We start from the raw sequence: 17,489 nt of genomic DNA on the forward strand, positions 1-17,489 counted from the left end.
AAACATTGAGACATAATTATAGAAATATGGGAATCAATGCAAAGGAGAATCCTAAATAGAGGTTTTTAAAAAAAAAAGATTAAATGTGAGATCAGGAAGGAACAATAGCAGATTCATTAGCAAGTTACCTCACTCAGCCTAGGTCCCCACCAGTGTTAATCTTTTAGGTAAGCAAAGTAACATGAGAATATGAAATAGAAATATCTCAATTTTCAGTAATCTTAAAAGAGACTTTGTCTTTTGATTGCTATCTGAATCTGTTTTTGCTCTGAAGGAAAGGAAATATTTTCCTCCTTTGTATGTTGCATATGATGTGTTTGTGAACAACTGCTTGGTTTTAAGAACTCTGTTCACTGGAACTCAGATATATTCAAGTCAGACTCTGAAAGAAACATAAGCTGGATATCTGATTGGTTCCAAGACATGATGCTACTTGGCCTCCTAGCAGCTCTGTATGAATTTGATCATACTTTCCACCTCCTCAGTATTGGAAGGCAGAAGTCTATGCATGAAACAGGAGTTTGGACCTTTTTATTAAAATAGTATCTGTCCCCTTTCTCCTTCTTTATAAAGAGACTAAGCAATGAGTGAGTTTGTTATTTTCAGTTATTATCCCTTTAGTTAAAGATGGTTAGTATGACTGCAGCAGCCTCCTCTCATTAAAGAGCCCACTTAAAAGAAGGGGAGGAAACATTAAAAATGATAGATGAGGTCTCCTAGAAACCCATTATTAGTAATTTCATAAATAATGGTGCTTCTGATATGACTTAGCGGGGAATGAAGCCAAAGGGCTGAAGACAGTGTGACCCTGCAGCTAAAGACTAATGAATCTTGAAGACTAAATGTTATTGAATGACTGAATTTAGCATTTCCAGTTGGTGAAAGCTTTATTTCTTACTTTACTCCTTTGGTTTAGAGATAATTTTTCACTAGAACTTTTATTGTCAAAAAAGTTTTATTAGGGAAAATGTCAAATGTGTACAAAAATAGAACACGAATGCTTAGGCAGTTGTCCATTCATCGCTAGTCTTATTTCTTATAGTCTTATACTCCTATTCACCTCTGCCCTCCCCAAATTATTTTGAGGCAAATCTCATCATCATATCATCCTATCAATAAACTTTTTAGCATTATTTCTGAAAGATAAAGCTTCCTTTTATAAACCACAATTCCTTATTCCCTTAACAGTAAGCGATTAAGGATGCAATTCCTTAATATCATCCGTCGATACAGCACCCTCCTTCTACTGATGGAGAACCTGAATTCAAAGAAATGAAGTGGCTTGACCCAGGTCACAAAACTAGGCAGCAGCTAGGCCAGTGCTATAAGGCATCACTCCAGCCTTGCAGTCTTAGAGGAATGGCACTTCCACTGAAAGAGGAAGAGTTTACTTTTGAAATGTAACATCCCACATAAAAAGCCTTCCATTTTCCTTATAAGTACACTCAGAAGCAGCTCTGCGTCTCTGTGAAGTCACTTAACCTTTTAGACTTCACCTCTTTATTTTTAAAATGGGATGAATGCAATAGGTTGTATTTTATACAACTTTTTGTATTTTATACCTACTTTCTTTGGTTTTATGTGTTGTATTAAGGACTGTGGATAGAGTGGTGTGCAAACCTCTTCAGGAAGAATCTTTTTCCTGGAGTGCACTAAGCATTAGATATGTTGATTTAGGAAGGACTGGTAGGTTTAGAATAATAAAGTTTCTTCGTCCAGGAGTGTGGCATACTTTGCCATTTATTTAGGTCTTGTTTTACCTCTTGCACTACAGTTACTCCTAATTATTTTTAAGTGTTTGTCAATGTATTGAGCTGGATATTCCCTTTCAACTTCTAATCTATTTATTTTATTTGCTATCATGGTTCTTTTAGAATTCTCTTAGATATTCTACATATCTCTTTTATCTGCAAATAAAAATCATTTTTATTTTCTAAGATGCCTGCCACCAGTTTATTTTAACATATTATCCAAAACAAATATGAGTAAGTCATAGTGATTGAGGACTCTCTTGATTTTGATGAGATTTTATGTAAAATTTTTGCTTGTAATACTATGCTTGCTGTTTGTATTGTTGTTGTTCTAGAAGTTTATATTGTTCTAGAAGTTTCTGTTTGCTTTTAAACTTAATGGCTGTTGAATTTTATCCAATGTTTTTAATCTGTTGATTTACACATGGCTATTGTTCAGTCACTCAGTTGTATTCAACTCTTTGCGACCCATGGACTGCGCAGCACCCTGGACTTCCCTGTCCTTTACTATCTCCCAGAACTTTCTTAAACTCATGACCTTTGAGTCGGTGATGCCATCCAACCATCTTATCCTCTGTCATCCCCTTCTCCTCCTGCCTTCAATCTTTCCCAGCATCAGGGTCTTTTCTAATGAGTGGGCTGTTCGCATCAGATGGCCAAAATATTGGAGCTTCAGCTTCAGCATCAGTCCTTCCAAAGAATATTCAGAATTGATTTCTTTTAGGATATACTGGTTTGACCTCCTTGCAGTCCAAAGGACTCTCAAGAGTCTTCTCCAACACCACAGTTCAAAAGCATCAGTTCTTTGGCACTCAGCCTTCTTTATGATCCAACTCTCACATCCATACATGACTGCTGGAAAAACCATAGCTTGACTAGAAGGACCTTTGTAGGTAAAGTGATGTCTCTGCTTTTTAATATGCTATCTAGGGCTTCCCTGGTGGCCCAGTTGGTAAAGAATCCGCCTGCAGTGAGGGAGACCTGGGTTCAATCCCTGGGTTGGGAAGATCCCCTGGAGGAGAGCATGGCAATCCACTCCAGTACGTTTGCCTGGAGAATCCCCATGGACAGAGGAGCCTGGTGGGCTACAGTCCATGGGGTTGCAAAGAGTTGGACATGACTGAGTGACTAAGCGCACACACAGGTTTGTCACAGCTTTTCTTCCAAGTAGAGAGAATCTTATAATTTCATGGTTGCACTTAGCATCCACAGTAATTTTGGAGGCCAAGAAAATAAAGTCTGTCACTGTTTCCATTGTTTCTCTATGTATTTGCCATCAAGTGATGGGGCTGGATGCCATGATGTTCCTTTTTGAATATTGAGTTTTAAGCCAGCTTTTTCACTCTCCTCATCTTCATTAAGAGACTGTTTAGTTCCTCTTTGCTTTCTGCCACAAGAGTGGTGTCATCTGCATATCTGAGGTTATTGATATTTCTCTGGGCAGTCTTAATTACAGTTTGTGCTTCATCCAGCCCATCATTTCACATGATGTATTCTGCATATAAGTTCAATAGTCAGAGTGGCAATACACAGTCTTGATGGACTTCTTTCCCAGTTTGGAACCAGTCCATTGTTCCATGTCTAGTTCTGTTGCTTTTTTGACCAGCATACAGGAGGCAGGAGACAGGTAAAGTGATCTGGTACTCTCATTTCTTTAAGAATTTCCCACAGTTTGTTGTGATCCACACAGTCCAGGAACTTTAGTGTAGTCAATGAAACAGAAGTAGATGTTTTTATGGAATTACCTTGCTCTTTCTGTGATCCAGTGCATGTTGGTGATTTGATCTCTGATTCCTCTGCCTTTTCTAAATCCAGCTTGAACATCTGGAAGTTCTATATTCATGTACAGTTGAAGCCTAGCTTGAAGAATTTTGAGTATTACTCTGCTAGCATGTGAAATGAGTGCAGTTGTGTGGTACTTTGAACATTCTTTGGCATCGCCTTTCTTTGGGATTATTGGAATTTGTTAGTTATATTTTAAGTTGATAGGTGTTGAATCTTAAGTTGATAGGTGTTACTCTTTTAATACAGATGATCAGTTTTTAACAATCTGCAAGAAATTTTTTTGTTTATTGATCTCATATTTTGTGACCTTTTTTTGTGACAATCTTGTTAACATGTATTTTTTTTATAGCATTTATTTCTTTTGGATTTTCAAATTTATTGGTCCAAAACAACATGCAATATTTTTGTATAATTTCTTTAATAGCTTAGGAACTTGTATCTGCTTTTTATTCCTAATTCTGTAGATATTCATTTTCTCTCTTCTGTTTTCATCAGGCTTGTAAGAACTCTACTTAATTGTTTTTAAATTAATCGAGTTTAAGAAGCATATGATTTGTTTATTTTATTCTTTTTATTATTTATTCTCTGTGTTATACTAGTTTCTAGATTTACAAATTGACTGCTTACTTAATTTTCAATCTTTCTGTTTTAATAATAAAAACTTTTAGGGCTTTCTCTTTATTTAGTACAATATTGTATACTATAAACTTTAATGTTAAGTTTGTATTTTCATTAATTTCTAGGTCACTTGTAATCTTTTTATTGTTATACTTTATTTTATTTTTGGCTGTGCTGAGTTTTGTTTCTGCGTGGGCTTTCTCTAGTTGTGGAGAGTGGGGGCTGCTCTCTAGTTGTGGCTTGTAGACTTCTCCTGCGGTAGCTTCTCTTGTTGCAGAGCATAGGCTCCTGGGCTCATGGGCTTCAGTAGTTGCAACTCCTGGGCTCTAGAGCACAGGCTCAGCAGTTGTGGTGCACGTACTTAGTTGCTTTATTGCATGTGGAATCTTCCCAGATCAGGGATTGTACTTGTGTCTCCTGCATTGGCAGGCAAATTCTTTACCACTGAGCCACCAGAGAAGCCCCAGAATTTCAGTTTTAATTTCATTTTTGATTCAGTAACTTCTTAGAAGAATTTTTTCCCTTCAAAGATTTGTGGGGTATTCTTTATACTTTTTGAATTTACTAGGTTTTCTATATGGCCAAGTACATGATTTGTTTTTCTGAACTTCATATGGAAATAAAATAATTTTATATTAAATTCAGCCTATTACTTAATGTGGTCATATCCTTTATTTATTCACTAGTTCTTAGGGACAGTATGTGGTTTAATAGAGAGCAAATAAGAGAATTCAAAAGGCCTGAATTCTAGTTTTAACTTTTCTGCTAACAAATTGTGATCTTACATGACTTTATCTCTTTTGGTCTAATCCAGTGCTATCCAAAAAAAACTTGCTGTCATTGTGTAAAAGTTCTATATATACTTTGTTCAATATGGTAGCACTAGTAACATGTTGCTTTTGAGCACTTGAAATGGGGCTGCTGCTACTGCTGCTAAGTCACTTCAGTCGTGTCCGACTCTGTGCGACCCCATAGACGGCAGCCCACCAGGCTCCCCCGTCCCTGGGATTCTCCAGGCAAGAACACTGGAGTGGGTTGCCATTTTCTTCTCCAATGCATCAATGTGAAAAGTGAAAGTGAAGTCACTCAGTCGTGTCTGACCCTCAACGACCCCATGGACTGCAGCCTTCCAGGCTCCTCCATCCATGGGATTTTCCAGGCAAGAGTACTGGAGTGGGGTGCCATAGAAATGGGGCTAGTATTACTGAATAGCTGAATTTTAAATTTTATTTAATTCAAATTTATATAGCCAAATATTGGACAGTGCAGGTATAATCTATTAAAGTCTTACACTCAATAAATCTCAAGGGAGCCCAACTATAAAATGTTATTTTAACTTTCAAGCTGTAAATTTACATATTAGGTATTTTTGAAGATGCTGTGATATAATGGGAAATTTGAATGCTTAGAGAAATAAATAGTTGAGAGATGGTAAAATTTCAAAAGTTTCATACTCAGTCCAAGCTTCTGACATTAAAAAGATTGAGCCTTTGGTGATCTAAAGGTTTTGAAATACAGAAAGTTATACTGAGGGTTAGCTTCTAAATGTCAGCCCTTAGGCGAAAATCACATTATTCAAATTACACTTAAGAATGTGTTTTATTTCTTTGTTAAAGGTTGGAAGACCCATAAAATCTATCATGTATTCTTTGTATTTTTTCCCTTAGGGCATTGAATCAAAAAGAAATCAAAACCTAAATTATGAATTACCTAGAAATTAATGAGAATAAAACTTTATATCAAAGCTTATAGAATACAATTAAAATTAGACTCAGAAAAAAATTGAGAGCCATAAATACTTTTATTATTTGCAGATACTGTGAATTGACCCTTCTGGCTTGCTTGCATTCCTTACCAGTGTAGTGTACACAGTGTGGCAATGTTAGGACTTCTGTTATCTGATCGTATTAGCCCTGGGATGTATATTGCTAAGACCCGCAGGATCAATACTAAATCAGATCATGATTATCATTGTTAAGAACTAGATAGAGAAGTTGACTTTTATTTGGGGGAGGTCAGAAAATCCCATGGACAGAGGAGCCTGGTGAGTTACAGTCCATCGGGTTGCAAAAGAGTCAGATACAACTTAGCAATTAAATGAAAACAAATATGATATAACAACATGTCATATAAACCCTAGAATTATCTTGATAAATATGCATTGCTGGAAGCATATGGGATTGAGACTGCGTGAATATCAGTTTCTCATCTCCCATCTTACCCTCTTTCCAGAACTTCAATGACTAAATAGAATGCCAGGCAAAATCATTAACATTTTACATTTTAGCTCTCTTTCTCCTTTCTTTTCCCTCCTCAGTCAGTATGGTGGAATTTTCTTAAGTAAAAGGCAGATAGAGTTTTTGAGCTTTATTGTACCCAATAATAAATTTAACATTTATTATACCCAATAATATATATAACATTGCCCATTTATTGTTTGCTAACTCAAAGTGGATCATTTGTAATAATACTTTATTTATTGAGAATTAGTAGAGAATAGGATATTCCATTTATTTTTTTCAGATTATCCAAATTTAGCTATGTGCTGTGCTTAGTTGCTCAGTCGTGTCCAACTCTTTGTGACTCCGTTGACTGTAACCTGTCTGGCACCTCTGTCCATGGGGATTTTTCAAGCAAGAATACTGGAATGGGTTTGCTACCCTCCTCCAGGGGAGCTTCCCAACCCAGGGATAGAACCCAGGTCTCCCGCATTGCAGGCAGATTCTTCACCATCTGAGCCACCAGAGAAGCCCAAATTTGGCTATATAAGTACCAATTTCTAAGTATAATTTTGGATAGAAAACCAGATTACCAGTCTTGTTACAATTATGCATAAAAAACATAAGTATGTTTTGCACAAGGGCTTGACACAGAGTCCTTTGCTTCCCTGGTGGCTCTGATAGTAAGGAATCTGCCTGCAGTGTGGGAGACCTGGGTCTGGAAGATCCCCTGGAGAAGGGAATGGGTACCTTCTCTAGTATTCTTGCCTGGAGAATCCTGTTGACAGAGGAGCCTGGCAGCTACAGTCGATGGGGTCGCAAAGAGTCAGGCACAACTGAGCCGACTAACACTAACATAAGCTTTAACTCATATATAAGAGATTTGACATGTTTTATCCTTTCATTATCTGTTTTGGTATTTATGGAATATTGTTATAACTTTGAACAGTAACAGAATTAGATAAGAGAATTCCTCATTGGAGAGTTCTTATCATGATTTGCGTCTTATCTTTTGTTTTTCAAAACACCACTTTCTGGTGGGGATCCTGTACTTACCAAATAATAAAGGGCCAAAGAAGTACATATTAAAATGAAAAAAAAATAAGCCTATCGTCTATATAATCAGAGCCTGAAAAGCTAATCCACAAACAATGTAGAACTAGCTCCCTTAAAATTGCAACATTTTTCTTACGACCAGAACATTATGAAAAATAAACTTATTACCCTGGCACTTAGAAACTTAATCAGCTAACATTTTCCATAGTGAATGTGACTTCTGCTCATAGTCATGTGGTTTTTAGGAAATTTAATTTTCTTAAATCATGGCTTTCAGGTTGGTGAAGGACACATGGTTTGTTTATAAGCACATTTGGAAAGTTTTATAATTTTTGTCCTTAAGGATCCAACTGTATTTTTAGAAGTTGTCTAAACTGAAACTACATAGATCATCTATAGGCTTGCTGTCTGCTTCTTAACTAAATTTATTAACAACATACAATAGATTAGGAACAATAAGAAAAAAAATAGTGCAATACGTCCAACATAATAGACATTTTAAATAAGAAGCATCTTCTGTGGGGATTCAATTACATTTTTCTGGAAGTTATGACTTCCAGAAAAAACTTAAAAGACTTCAATTTTTTTCTGACTTGTTCTTTTAACTTCAGGTAATTTATTTAACTTTTCTTTGTTGTATTTTCTTTTCTGTGTAAGGGAGAGTAAGTAAGTAAATATTAAGGAAGTAAGTAATATTATTAAGTAAGTAAATATTTGGAGAAGTCAATGGCACCCCACTCCAGTACTTTTGCCCAGAAAATCCCATGGACGGAGGAGCCTGGTAGGCTGCAGTCCATGGGGTTGCTGAGTCGGACACGACTGAGCTACTTCACTTTCACTTTTCGCTTTTGTGCATTGGAGAAGGAAATGGCAACCCACTCCAGTGTTCTTGCCTGGAGAATCCCAGGGATGGGGGAGCCTGGTGGGCTACTGTCTATGGGATCGCAGAGAGTCAGACAGGACTGAAGCGACTTAGCAGCAGCAAGTAAAATTAAGTAAGTAATAGTAAGTAAGTAAGTAAATATGATTATTTACTTACTTTTTGTAAGTAATAATCTTACTACTTACTTTTATAATATCTACTTACTTTTTGTAAGTACTGTTTATAATGAGGAATTATCTTTATAAATTGTGTTTATTGAAAGATTCTCTCTTACTGTGGAAAAAGTAAGCCATGACAGGAAAAATAAAATAATAGTGCAAAGTAGAAATGGCACATTATGTATCATAGAACAAAGATCCAGTCTGTATTTCTGGTTTTTTCAAACTTGTAATAATATGGTTGTAGAACATTATTTTAAAAGGTCCTCATTACCATGTTTCAAGTTTTTTTTTTTAATGTTCTATCAAAAACCTAAGCTGTCCATATCAGAATTGGCTTATCAAAATAATAATGACTTAGATGGCAAAGTTTATTTATTGGAAAAAATAAAATAGAGCAAAGGAAATCCTCAACAAAATGAAAAGGTAACCTGTCAAATGAGAGAAATTATTTGCAAATCATGTATCTGCTAAGGGGCTAATATTCAAAATATTTAAAGAACTCATGCAATTCAATGCCAAAAAAACCAATCTAATTTTTAAATGGACAGAAGATATTAATAAACATTTTTCCAAAGAAAATACACAGATGGCCAGCAGGTACATGAACAGATGCTGAACACTATTAATCACTGGGGAAATGTAAATTAACCTCATGAGTTATCACCTCACACCTGTTAGAATGGCTACTATAAAAAAGACAAGAATGGGAATTCTCTGACAATCCAGTGGTTAAGACACGGGACTTTCACTGTCATGGCCTGAGTTCAATCCCTGGTTAGGAAACGAAGATCCCCTAAACCATGTGGTACAGCCAAAAAAAAAAAAAGACAAGAAATAAGTGTTGGTGATAAAGTGGTGAAAAGAGAACCCTTGCGCACTGTTAATGGGAATGTAAATTGGTCCAGCAACTGTGCAAAATGGCATGGATGTTTCCCCAAAATTAAAAATAGAACTACCATAAGAACCAGCAATTCTACCTCTGCGTATTTGTCTGAGGAAAGCAAAAATTGTAACTTGAAAAGATATATGCACCTCTATGTTCATTGAGGGATTATTTATAGTAGTTGAGATATGGTAGCTACCTATGTGACAATCTATGGATGAATGAAGAAGCTATGTTATATGTATGTATGCACACACATAAACAAACACAACAGAGTATTACTCAGCCATAATGAAGAATGAGATCTTAACCATTTATGACAGCATACATGGACCTCTAGGGGATTACAACAAGTGAAATAAGTCAAACAGAGAAAGATAAATACCATATGATCTCTCTTATATGTGGAATCTAAAAAACAAAAACAAGCTTATAGATTTAGAGAACAAGTTGGTGGTTGCTAGAGGTTGGGGGTGGAGGTGTGAAAAATGGGTGAAGGATGTCAAAAAGAAAATTATAACAACAAGAACAATGAAAAGCCCACACATACAGTTCTCAGAACTATCTTTCTTATTCTTTATCCAGATACTAACTTATGACTTTCTGTTAAGCTAGTGTACCCCGTATTGGAATAAAATTCAGTTACTACAAGAAAACAGATCATAGCTAAAAACAAAACACAAATTCATTTAACTGTCATAAATTTATTGTTTTTAGAGTCAGATTTTGCAAAGTTTTTTAGCAATTGTCTAAAAAATTACTAGGAGAGGCCCTCACTGAGGGAAATCTGAGTACTAATCTGTATTGGTTTCATTTTAAAGAAAAAACAAAAACTACAGGAACAAGCCACATATTGAGGTTTTTAAAAAAATAAACTTTGCCATATATTTGATATTTGGCAAAACTAATACAATTATGTAAAGTTTAAAAATAAAATAAAAAAATAAACTTTGTGTTTTGGAATAATTTTAGATTTACAGAAAAGCTGTAGAGATAGTACAAAGAGTTTTCATATTCCCTTCACTCGATTTCCCTCATTATTATAATCTTTTATTACTGTGATACATTTGACATATTATTTTCCAGTAGCAACCGCACCATTTTCCATTCCATTGAACAGTGTTCAAGGGTTCCAGTTTCTTCATATCCTTGTCAACACTTATCTTTTTTTTTTTTAACAATAGGTAATACTATATTGTGGTTTTGATTTGCATTTCCTTGCAGGTTGGTGATTATAAGCATCTTTTCATACACTTTTTGTGCTTCTCTGATAAGCTCAGTTGGTAGAGAATGCACCTGCAATGCAGAAGACCCTGGTTCGCTTCCTGGGTTGGGAAGATCTGCTGGAGAAGGGATAGACCCAGTCCAGTATTCTTGGGCTTTCCTTGTGGCTCATCTGGTAAAGAATCCCCCTGCAATGCGGGAGACCTGAATTCAATCCCTGGGTTGGGAAGATCTGCTAGAGAAGGAACGGCTACTCACTCCAGTATTCTGGAGAATTCCATGGACTGTATAACCCATGGGGTCTCAAAGAGTTGGACATGACTGAGCAACTTTCACTTTCATATACCTTGGCCATTTGTATGTCTTCTTTGAAGAAAGTTTTATTCAAGTCCTTTGTTCATTTTTTAGTTGGATTATTTGATTTTTTTGCTGTTGAGTTATAGGAGTTTCATTTATATTTGAGTATTAATTCCTCATCAGATATGTGGTTTGCAAATATTGTCTCCAATTTCTTAGGTTACTTTTTAATGTCATTGATTATTTCCTTTGCTGTGCAGAAACTTTCTAGTTTGATGTAGTCCTCCTTGCCTATTTTTGCTTTTCTTGCCTTTTGTTATCCCTATAAGAGCCCAGTTACATTCTTTCCATGCAGATATCTAGTTCTCCCAACACCATTTATTGGAAAATCTATATTTTCTCTGTTGTATATTCTTGGCAGCTAGGTCAAAAATCAGTTGACTGTATATGTGTGGATTTATTTCACAGTCCTATATTCTGTTCCATTGATCTATGTGTCTGTTTTTATACCAGTATGATACTGTTCTAATTATTGAAGCTTTATAGTATATTTTGAAATCAGAAAATATAATCCCTCTAGCTTTGTTCTTCTTTCTCAAGATTGCTTTGACTATTTGGGGTCTTTTGTGGCTTCACATAAATTTTAGAATTTTAAAAACATTTCTATAAAAAAAATAGTCATTGGTATCTTGATAGGTATTGCCCTGAATCTGTAAATTACTTTGGATAGTATGGACATTTTAATAATATTAGTCTTCCAACTCATGAACATAGAGTTTCTTTCATTTAAATTTTGTTTCATCAGTGCTTTATAGTTTTCAGTGTGCAGGTCTTTTGTGTACATTAATATCAATCTCCTGACTCTGTTTGAATTTTGTCAGATTTTCCATTCATGTTTTCTGTCTTTTCCAGGATCCAGTTCAGAGTACTGCATTGCACTTAGTTGTCACATCTCCCTAGTCTTTTCTGGTCTGTGACGTGTCTAAGTCTTTATTTTTCATTACTTTGATAGTCTTGAGAAGTACTGGCCAGATGTCCTGTATAATGTTCCCCAGTATGGGTTTGTCTGATTTTTTTTTTTTTTCATCATTAGAGTGAGCTTCTGAGTTTTTGGAAAGAATACTATAGAGGTAAATATTCTTCTTTTTGCATCATGTTAAGGAGTATAGGATAGCCACATGATAACACTGTTGACATTAACCTTTATCTTTTGATTAAGATACTGTTCACAAGGTTTGTTTACTATAAAGTTACTATTTTTCCCTTTCCATACTTTATTCTTTAAAAGCAAGTCAGTAGATTCAGCCCGCCCTCAAAGATCTCTTAAGAGAAAGGTATTATATATTATTTGCTGTTCTTTGAGAGAGATTTATCTCTTCTCTACCATTTATTTGTTTATGACAGTATGGACTCATGTATATTTTATACTTTGAGTTATCATCCAATGCCATGTTGTTTATTTTCACACTCAAGTTATTCCAGCTGTGGCCATTGGGAATTTTTTCACACTGGCTTCTGTATACCTTCATTGAAAATTTTTTCATTGAATACTTCCTTTCTGTTACTACAGGGTGTTCATCTTATATTTTTATTGTATCCAGTATCAGCTATTTCTCCAAGGAATCCTGGTTTATTTTGCTTGAGCAAAGTATTTGAAACCAAGATCTGGGTGTTTGGGTGTGCTTGTTCCTACCATGATGTCTTTGCTTCTAAGCCTTCTCAATGAACAAAGCTAAGTAATATATATATATATATGTGTGTGTATATATATATATATATATATATATACACACATACACATGTGAACTCACACTCATACAGTTTTGAATAATGAAGATAAACAACTTTCCATTTTAAACCTGCTCACTGAAGTTAGTCTAGTCAAAACTGTGGTTTTTCCAGTATCTATGTATGGATGTGAGAGTTGGACCATAAAGAAAGCTGAGCACCAAAGAATTGATGCTTTTGAACTGTGCTGTTGGATAAGACTCTTGAGAGTCCCTTGGTCAGCAAGGAGATCCAACCAGTCTATCCTAAAGGAAATCAGTCATGAAACTCTAGTAGTTTGGCCACCTGATATGAAGAACTGACTCATTGGAAAAGTCCCTGATGCTAGGAAAGATTGAAGGCAGGAAGAGAAGGGGATGACAGAGGATGAGATGGTTGGGTGGCATCACCAACTTTATGGACATGAGTTTGAGCAAGCTCCAGGAGTTGGTGAAGGACAGGGAAGCCTGGTGTGCTGCAGACCATGGGGTCGCAAAGAGTCAGACATGGCTGAGCAACTGAACTGAACTGAGGTTAGAGAAAAAAGCAACTCCTTCCTGAATAGCTGTGTCTCAAGTGGTTATCAAGAGAGTGTGTTTCATTCTAAATATGGGGCCTAAAAATAGCATTCTTGGGAATAAAAATGATATTTTGGGGAGTACATCTCAGCTCCAAATATTTGCCATACCTCAATTCCAGATGAATGTGAATGAAATAATTTTTGCCACAGAGTGTTATAGCAGTAAAAGAAATAAAATTTTTCTCACTGCAGCTCTTGCTGCTCACCTGAGAATGTAAGTATTAGATTTAGAATGTACCTCAACTTATGCTCCATGGAAAACAGGTCTGAAATAATCAAGTTTTGTGTTCACACGATTTTTTAAAATTATGTATTTGCTGAGTCTTTGTTGCTATGTGGGCTCTTCTCAAGTTGTGGCAAGCAGGGGCTACTCTATGGATGCAGTGCGTAGGCTTCTCATTGCGGTGGCTTTTCTTGTTGTGGGGCACAGGCTCCAAAGTCTTCAGGCTTCAATAGTTGCGACATGTGGGCTCAGAAGTTGCAGCTTGTGTGCTCCAGAGCACAGGCTGAGTAGTTGTGCCGTACAGGCCTCGTTGCTCCTTGACATGTGGAATCTTCCTGGACCAGGGATTGAACCAGATTCTCTCACACTGGCAGGCAGATTTTAAGCCCTCTCATTGACTTTTAATGCTGTTTTGCCATGTATGTAATCTGTCTCTGATATCATGAATAGTTAAGAGATAAAGTTGTTGTGTTAGTAGCTCGATTGTGTCTGACTCTTTGTGACCTCGCGGACTGTAGCCTACCAGACTCCTCTGTCCATTCTTTCCAGGCAAGAATACTGGAGTGGGTTGCTATTTCTTTGTCCAGGGTATCTTCCCAACCCAGGGATCATCAAACCAAGGTCTCCTTCGTTCTTGGTAAATACTTTACCATCTGAGCAACCAGAGATAAAGTTACATAAACCATCAAGATCAGAAACTTAAAATCAGGTCACTTACAAAGTATAGGGAGTTAAAGCACTAACATATCAATAAATAAGTTAAAGTTTATGTGTTTATATTTCTACCCTCTTCTAATTACTTCAGAAGAATATCTTTTATATTTTTGTCATTCTGACCTTGGTATTTTGATTTCTACATTATCAAGACCTTCACCAAGAGGTTTTTTTGTTAATTTTCTCTAAAGACACTTCATTTTTCATTTTTAGTCCTAGAACCATTCCCCCGACCTCTCCTTCTTGCCATCTAAGAGCTTTATCTGGCACAGTTGACTTAAAAGATAGTGTGGAATGTGTATGTGCTCATTTATGTCTGACTCTTTGCAATCCCATGGACTGTAGCCTACCAGGCTCCTCTGGAGTGGGTTGCCATGCCCTTCTCTAGAGGATCTTCCCAACCTAGGGATCAAACCAGTGTCTCCTTTGTCTCCAAGAATACATTGGCAGGTGGATTCTTTTACCATTGAGCCAGTTAATGCTTCCTCAATTTCCCTCATTAAATATCTTTCAAAAATACTAACTTTGTGGAAAATCTCCAATTTTTTTATATAGAGGCTTAAAAAAATTTTTTTTTTTTTTTTTTGGCCGTGCTGACCAGGGACTGAACCCGTGCCCCCTGCAGTGGAAACACAGAGTCTTACACTGCCAAGGAAGTCCCCAGAAAGTAATTTTTTAAACTTGATTACAGTGTTTGAAAAGTTTCTTGGTTTCCACCTGCTTCTTCCTAGTTTGAGGAGGAGCCATTTTATCTTCCGTGCACTTGTAGTTCCGGGGTCTTCAGAAGAGAAATTCTGTCCTTGATTCCTAAAACCATCTGATGCCTGTGATGTCAGGACCCTCCCACAGTGACATGGCTCCTTAGTATTCTCTGCTGGCTACCAGAATTGGGTCTTTCTTACAAAGATACTGTGCTTCTCCTTTTTCGAGCTCAGACCTCCTGCTAGTCCTAGGATCTGAATCTCTGGAATAATGTTACCCATGGTTCTCCTAGTCCTGAAAGTGGAGTATGCTCTCTGAGGAAACCAGAATGAGAACTGTCTTCACATGTGAGAGGCACTGGGTACACATTTTACAGAACTGGGTTTGCTTAGGAGAAAAAAATTTAAAAGACTCTCCACCAGTGACTAATGGGTTATCAATTCACTGTGAACATTCATAGATGTTAGCTCTCAGTGAGTAATTAGCCATCATTAAACAGGATCTTCAGCTGAATCTAGAGGCTACCTTGGAAATTAAGCAGAGTACTTAGTAATTTAGTCTAGAATCAAAACGGTTTCATGTTCTTTTACCTAACCCTCTAACTTGCTTAATATAGAACCTACATTTAGTATACATAGCATTTGTTGTTGTTGTTTAGTTGCTAAGTCATACCCGACTCTTTTGCGCCCCTGTGGATTGTAACCCAGCAGGCTCCTCTGTCCATGGGATTTCCCAGGCAAGAATACTGGAGTGGGTTTCCATTCCCTTCTCCAGGGGATCTTCCTGATCCAGGGACTGAACCCACGTCTCGTGCTTGACAGGTGGATTCTCTACTACTGACCCACCTGAGAAGCCCTTATGCTCTTTCGCAATTGTTCTTAAGTGTGTATGTGTTTAGCTTTTAAATTATCTTCTACACTATTTTTTGATCTTTTCTGCTGTGGTTAAAAACACTGGTAATGATTTTGATGTATTCCTTAGTAATGTTCTTTCAGTCACTGTGCCTCTCTCTCTGAAAACTCCATCCAGCTGTCAGAGATGGCTGTGTAATTATAATAATTCTGTAATTGTGCTCTTTAGAGCTTAGCAGACAGTGGGAGGAGGTGATGGAGCAAGTGTGCTTCTGCCCGTGGTTCTATGCTCACCGCCCGCATTTCATTCCAACCAACCCACACCCCCTTTGAAGAAGCAGATGATAAACTTTGTGAGAAAGATTATTTCATATTTCCAAAAGTAATGTAATAATTTCATATTCCATGTGAGTGACTTGTTGAAGGATGTTGATATATTTTTGTACATTCAGACACATAAAAATGATTGTTATCTTTCTGTTTGTATTTTAGCTGTCATTTTTGTTGTTATTATCTAGAGATTTCCTAAAAATAACATAAGCCCTTAAAAATATTCTGTGTTATAGTAAATGGGATCTGTGTTCCCACCATTAGAACATTAATTTGAACCAGCCATATGAAATTTTTGTGTTTTTAGGTCATATGTGTTTTTGTTTTGTTGTTGTTCAGTCACTCAGTCGTGTCTGACTTTTTGTGACCCCATGGACTGCAGCACACCAGGCTTCCCTCTCCTTCACCATCTCCCGGAGTTTGCACAAACCCATGCCCAAGGAGTCGGGCTGCCATCCAACTATCTCATGCTCTGCTGCACCCTTTTCCTCCTGCCTTCAATCTTTGCCAGCATCAAGGTCTTTTCCAATGAGTTAGTTCTTCGTATCATAGGGACAGTTTCATATGATTCTAATGCATTTCTCTCTGTGACCCAATGGAAAGAAGAGGTTGTTAATGAAGAAAATAACTTAATTCTTGGATTTTAAAATATTGTGTTTATCCTGTTTCTGGATAATGTACAGGACCAGAAATGCCAGTGCTTAGCATTATTTAATTAATTCAATTAAATTCTTATTAAATAACTTATTTATACTGTAATAATACTTAATCATGTTAAATAAAAACAAATCCCCTTACATCTATCCTGGAGCACTTGTTCAAGCTCTTTCTATTGATGTCTTCTATAGGAGGTCTGATAAAACAAGGTGAACTCACCTAGCCACCTTATTTGATATTTGTTTCCATCTTTACAGAATAATGAATAGATTCTATGAAGACTGAAACTATAGCTTCATGACAGAGCTAAGAATAACATAAGAGTTTTCCTCCTGCTGTTCATTTTATTAATCAAACAGAGTAATCAGACTGTCAATCTATCTGACCTTGTAAGAAGTTAACCTACCCAAAATGCTTCATTTATAACCCAGGGAAACTTCATCATATATTGCTTATACCTTAGGAAAAGAAAATATTAACATTTTCTACTTTTAACTCTTCACTTAGTAAATTTATAATCAATTTCTTATACAAAGGTGGAGTTAATGACCTGCAATCAATTTTATGCACATTGAAAATTTTTTATTTACTTGGAGTAGGTTGAGCTGAATTCACCTACATTCACCCAATTCAAAGGTGAATTATGTAGGCACTATTGAGTGGTATTTATACTTTTACAAAATGAGAGAATCAGTGTAGTTAATAGCTAGGGCTCCTTTTTCCTATTTGAAGATAATTGATTTCTCTAGTGCACAGATACTGATGAATCACAATAGATGTGATCGATC

General features: G+C 36.3%; 1 protein-coding gene across 3 annotated transcripts in view; it reads left to right on the top strand.

Moving 5' to 3' along the window:
• OXCT1 (3-oxoacid CoA-transferase 1) overlaps positions 1–17,489 on the top strand; it is a 166,749-nt gene that overhangs the window by 107,986 nt on the left and 41,274 nt on the right. Inside the window, exon 14 of one of the 3 annotated variants that reach the window (XM_055555079.1) lies at positions 16,384–16,838. The exons of the other annotated variants lie outside the window; for them this stretch is intronic. Within the exon in view, the coding sequence (XP_055411054.1) occupies positions 16,384–16,401 (18 nt within the window). The 3' untranslated portion in view covers positions 16,402–16,838. Of the gene's footprint in view, positions 1–16,383; positions 16,839–17,489 lie in introns of those variants that run through there. 3 annotated transcript variants of the gene reach the window in all.

This window comes from Bubalus kerabau, chromosome 18 (assembly GCF_029407905.1).
Source record: "Bubalus kerabau isolate K-KA32 ecotype Philippines breed swamp buffalo chromosome 18, PCC_UOA_SB_1v2, whole genome shotgun sequence".
Taxonomy (NCBI): domain Eukaryota; kingdom Metazoa; phylum Chordata; class Mammalia; order Artiodactyla; family Bovidae; genus Bubalus; species Bubalus kerabau.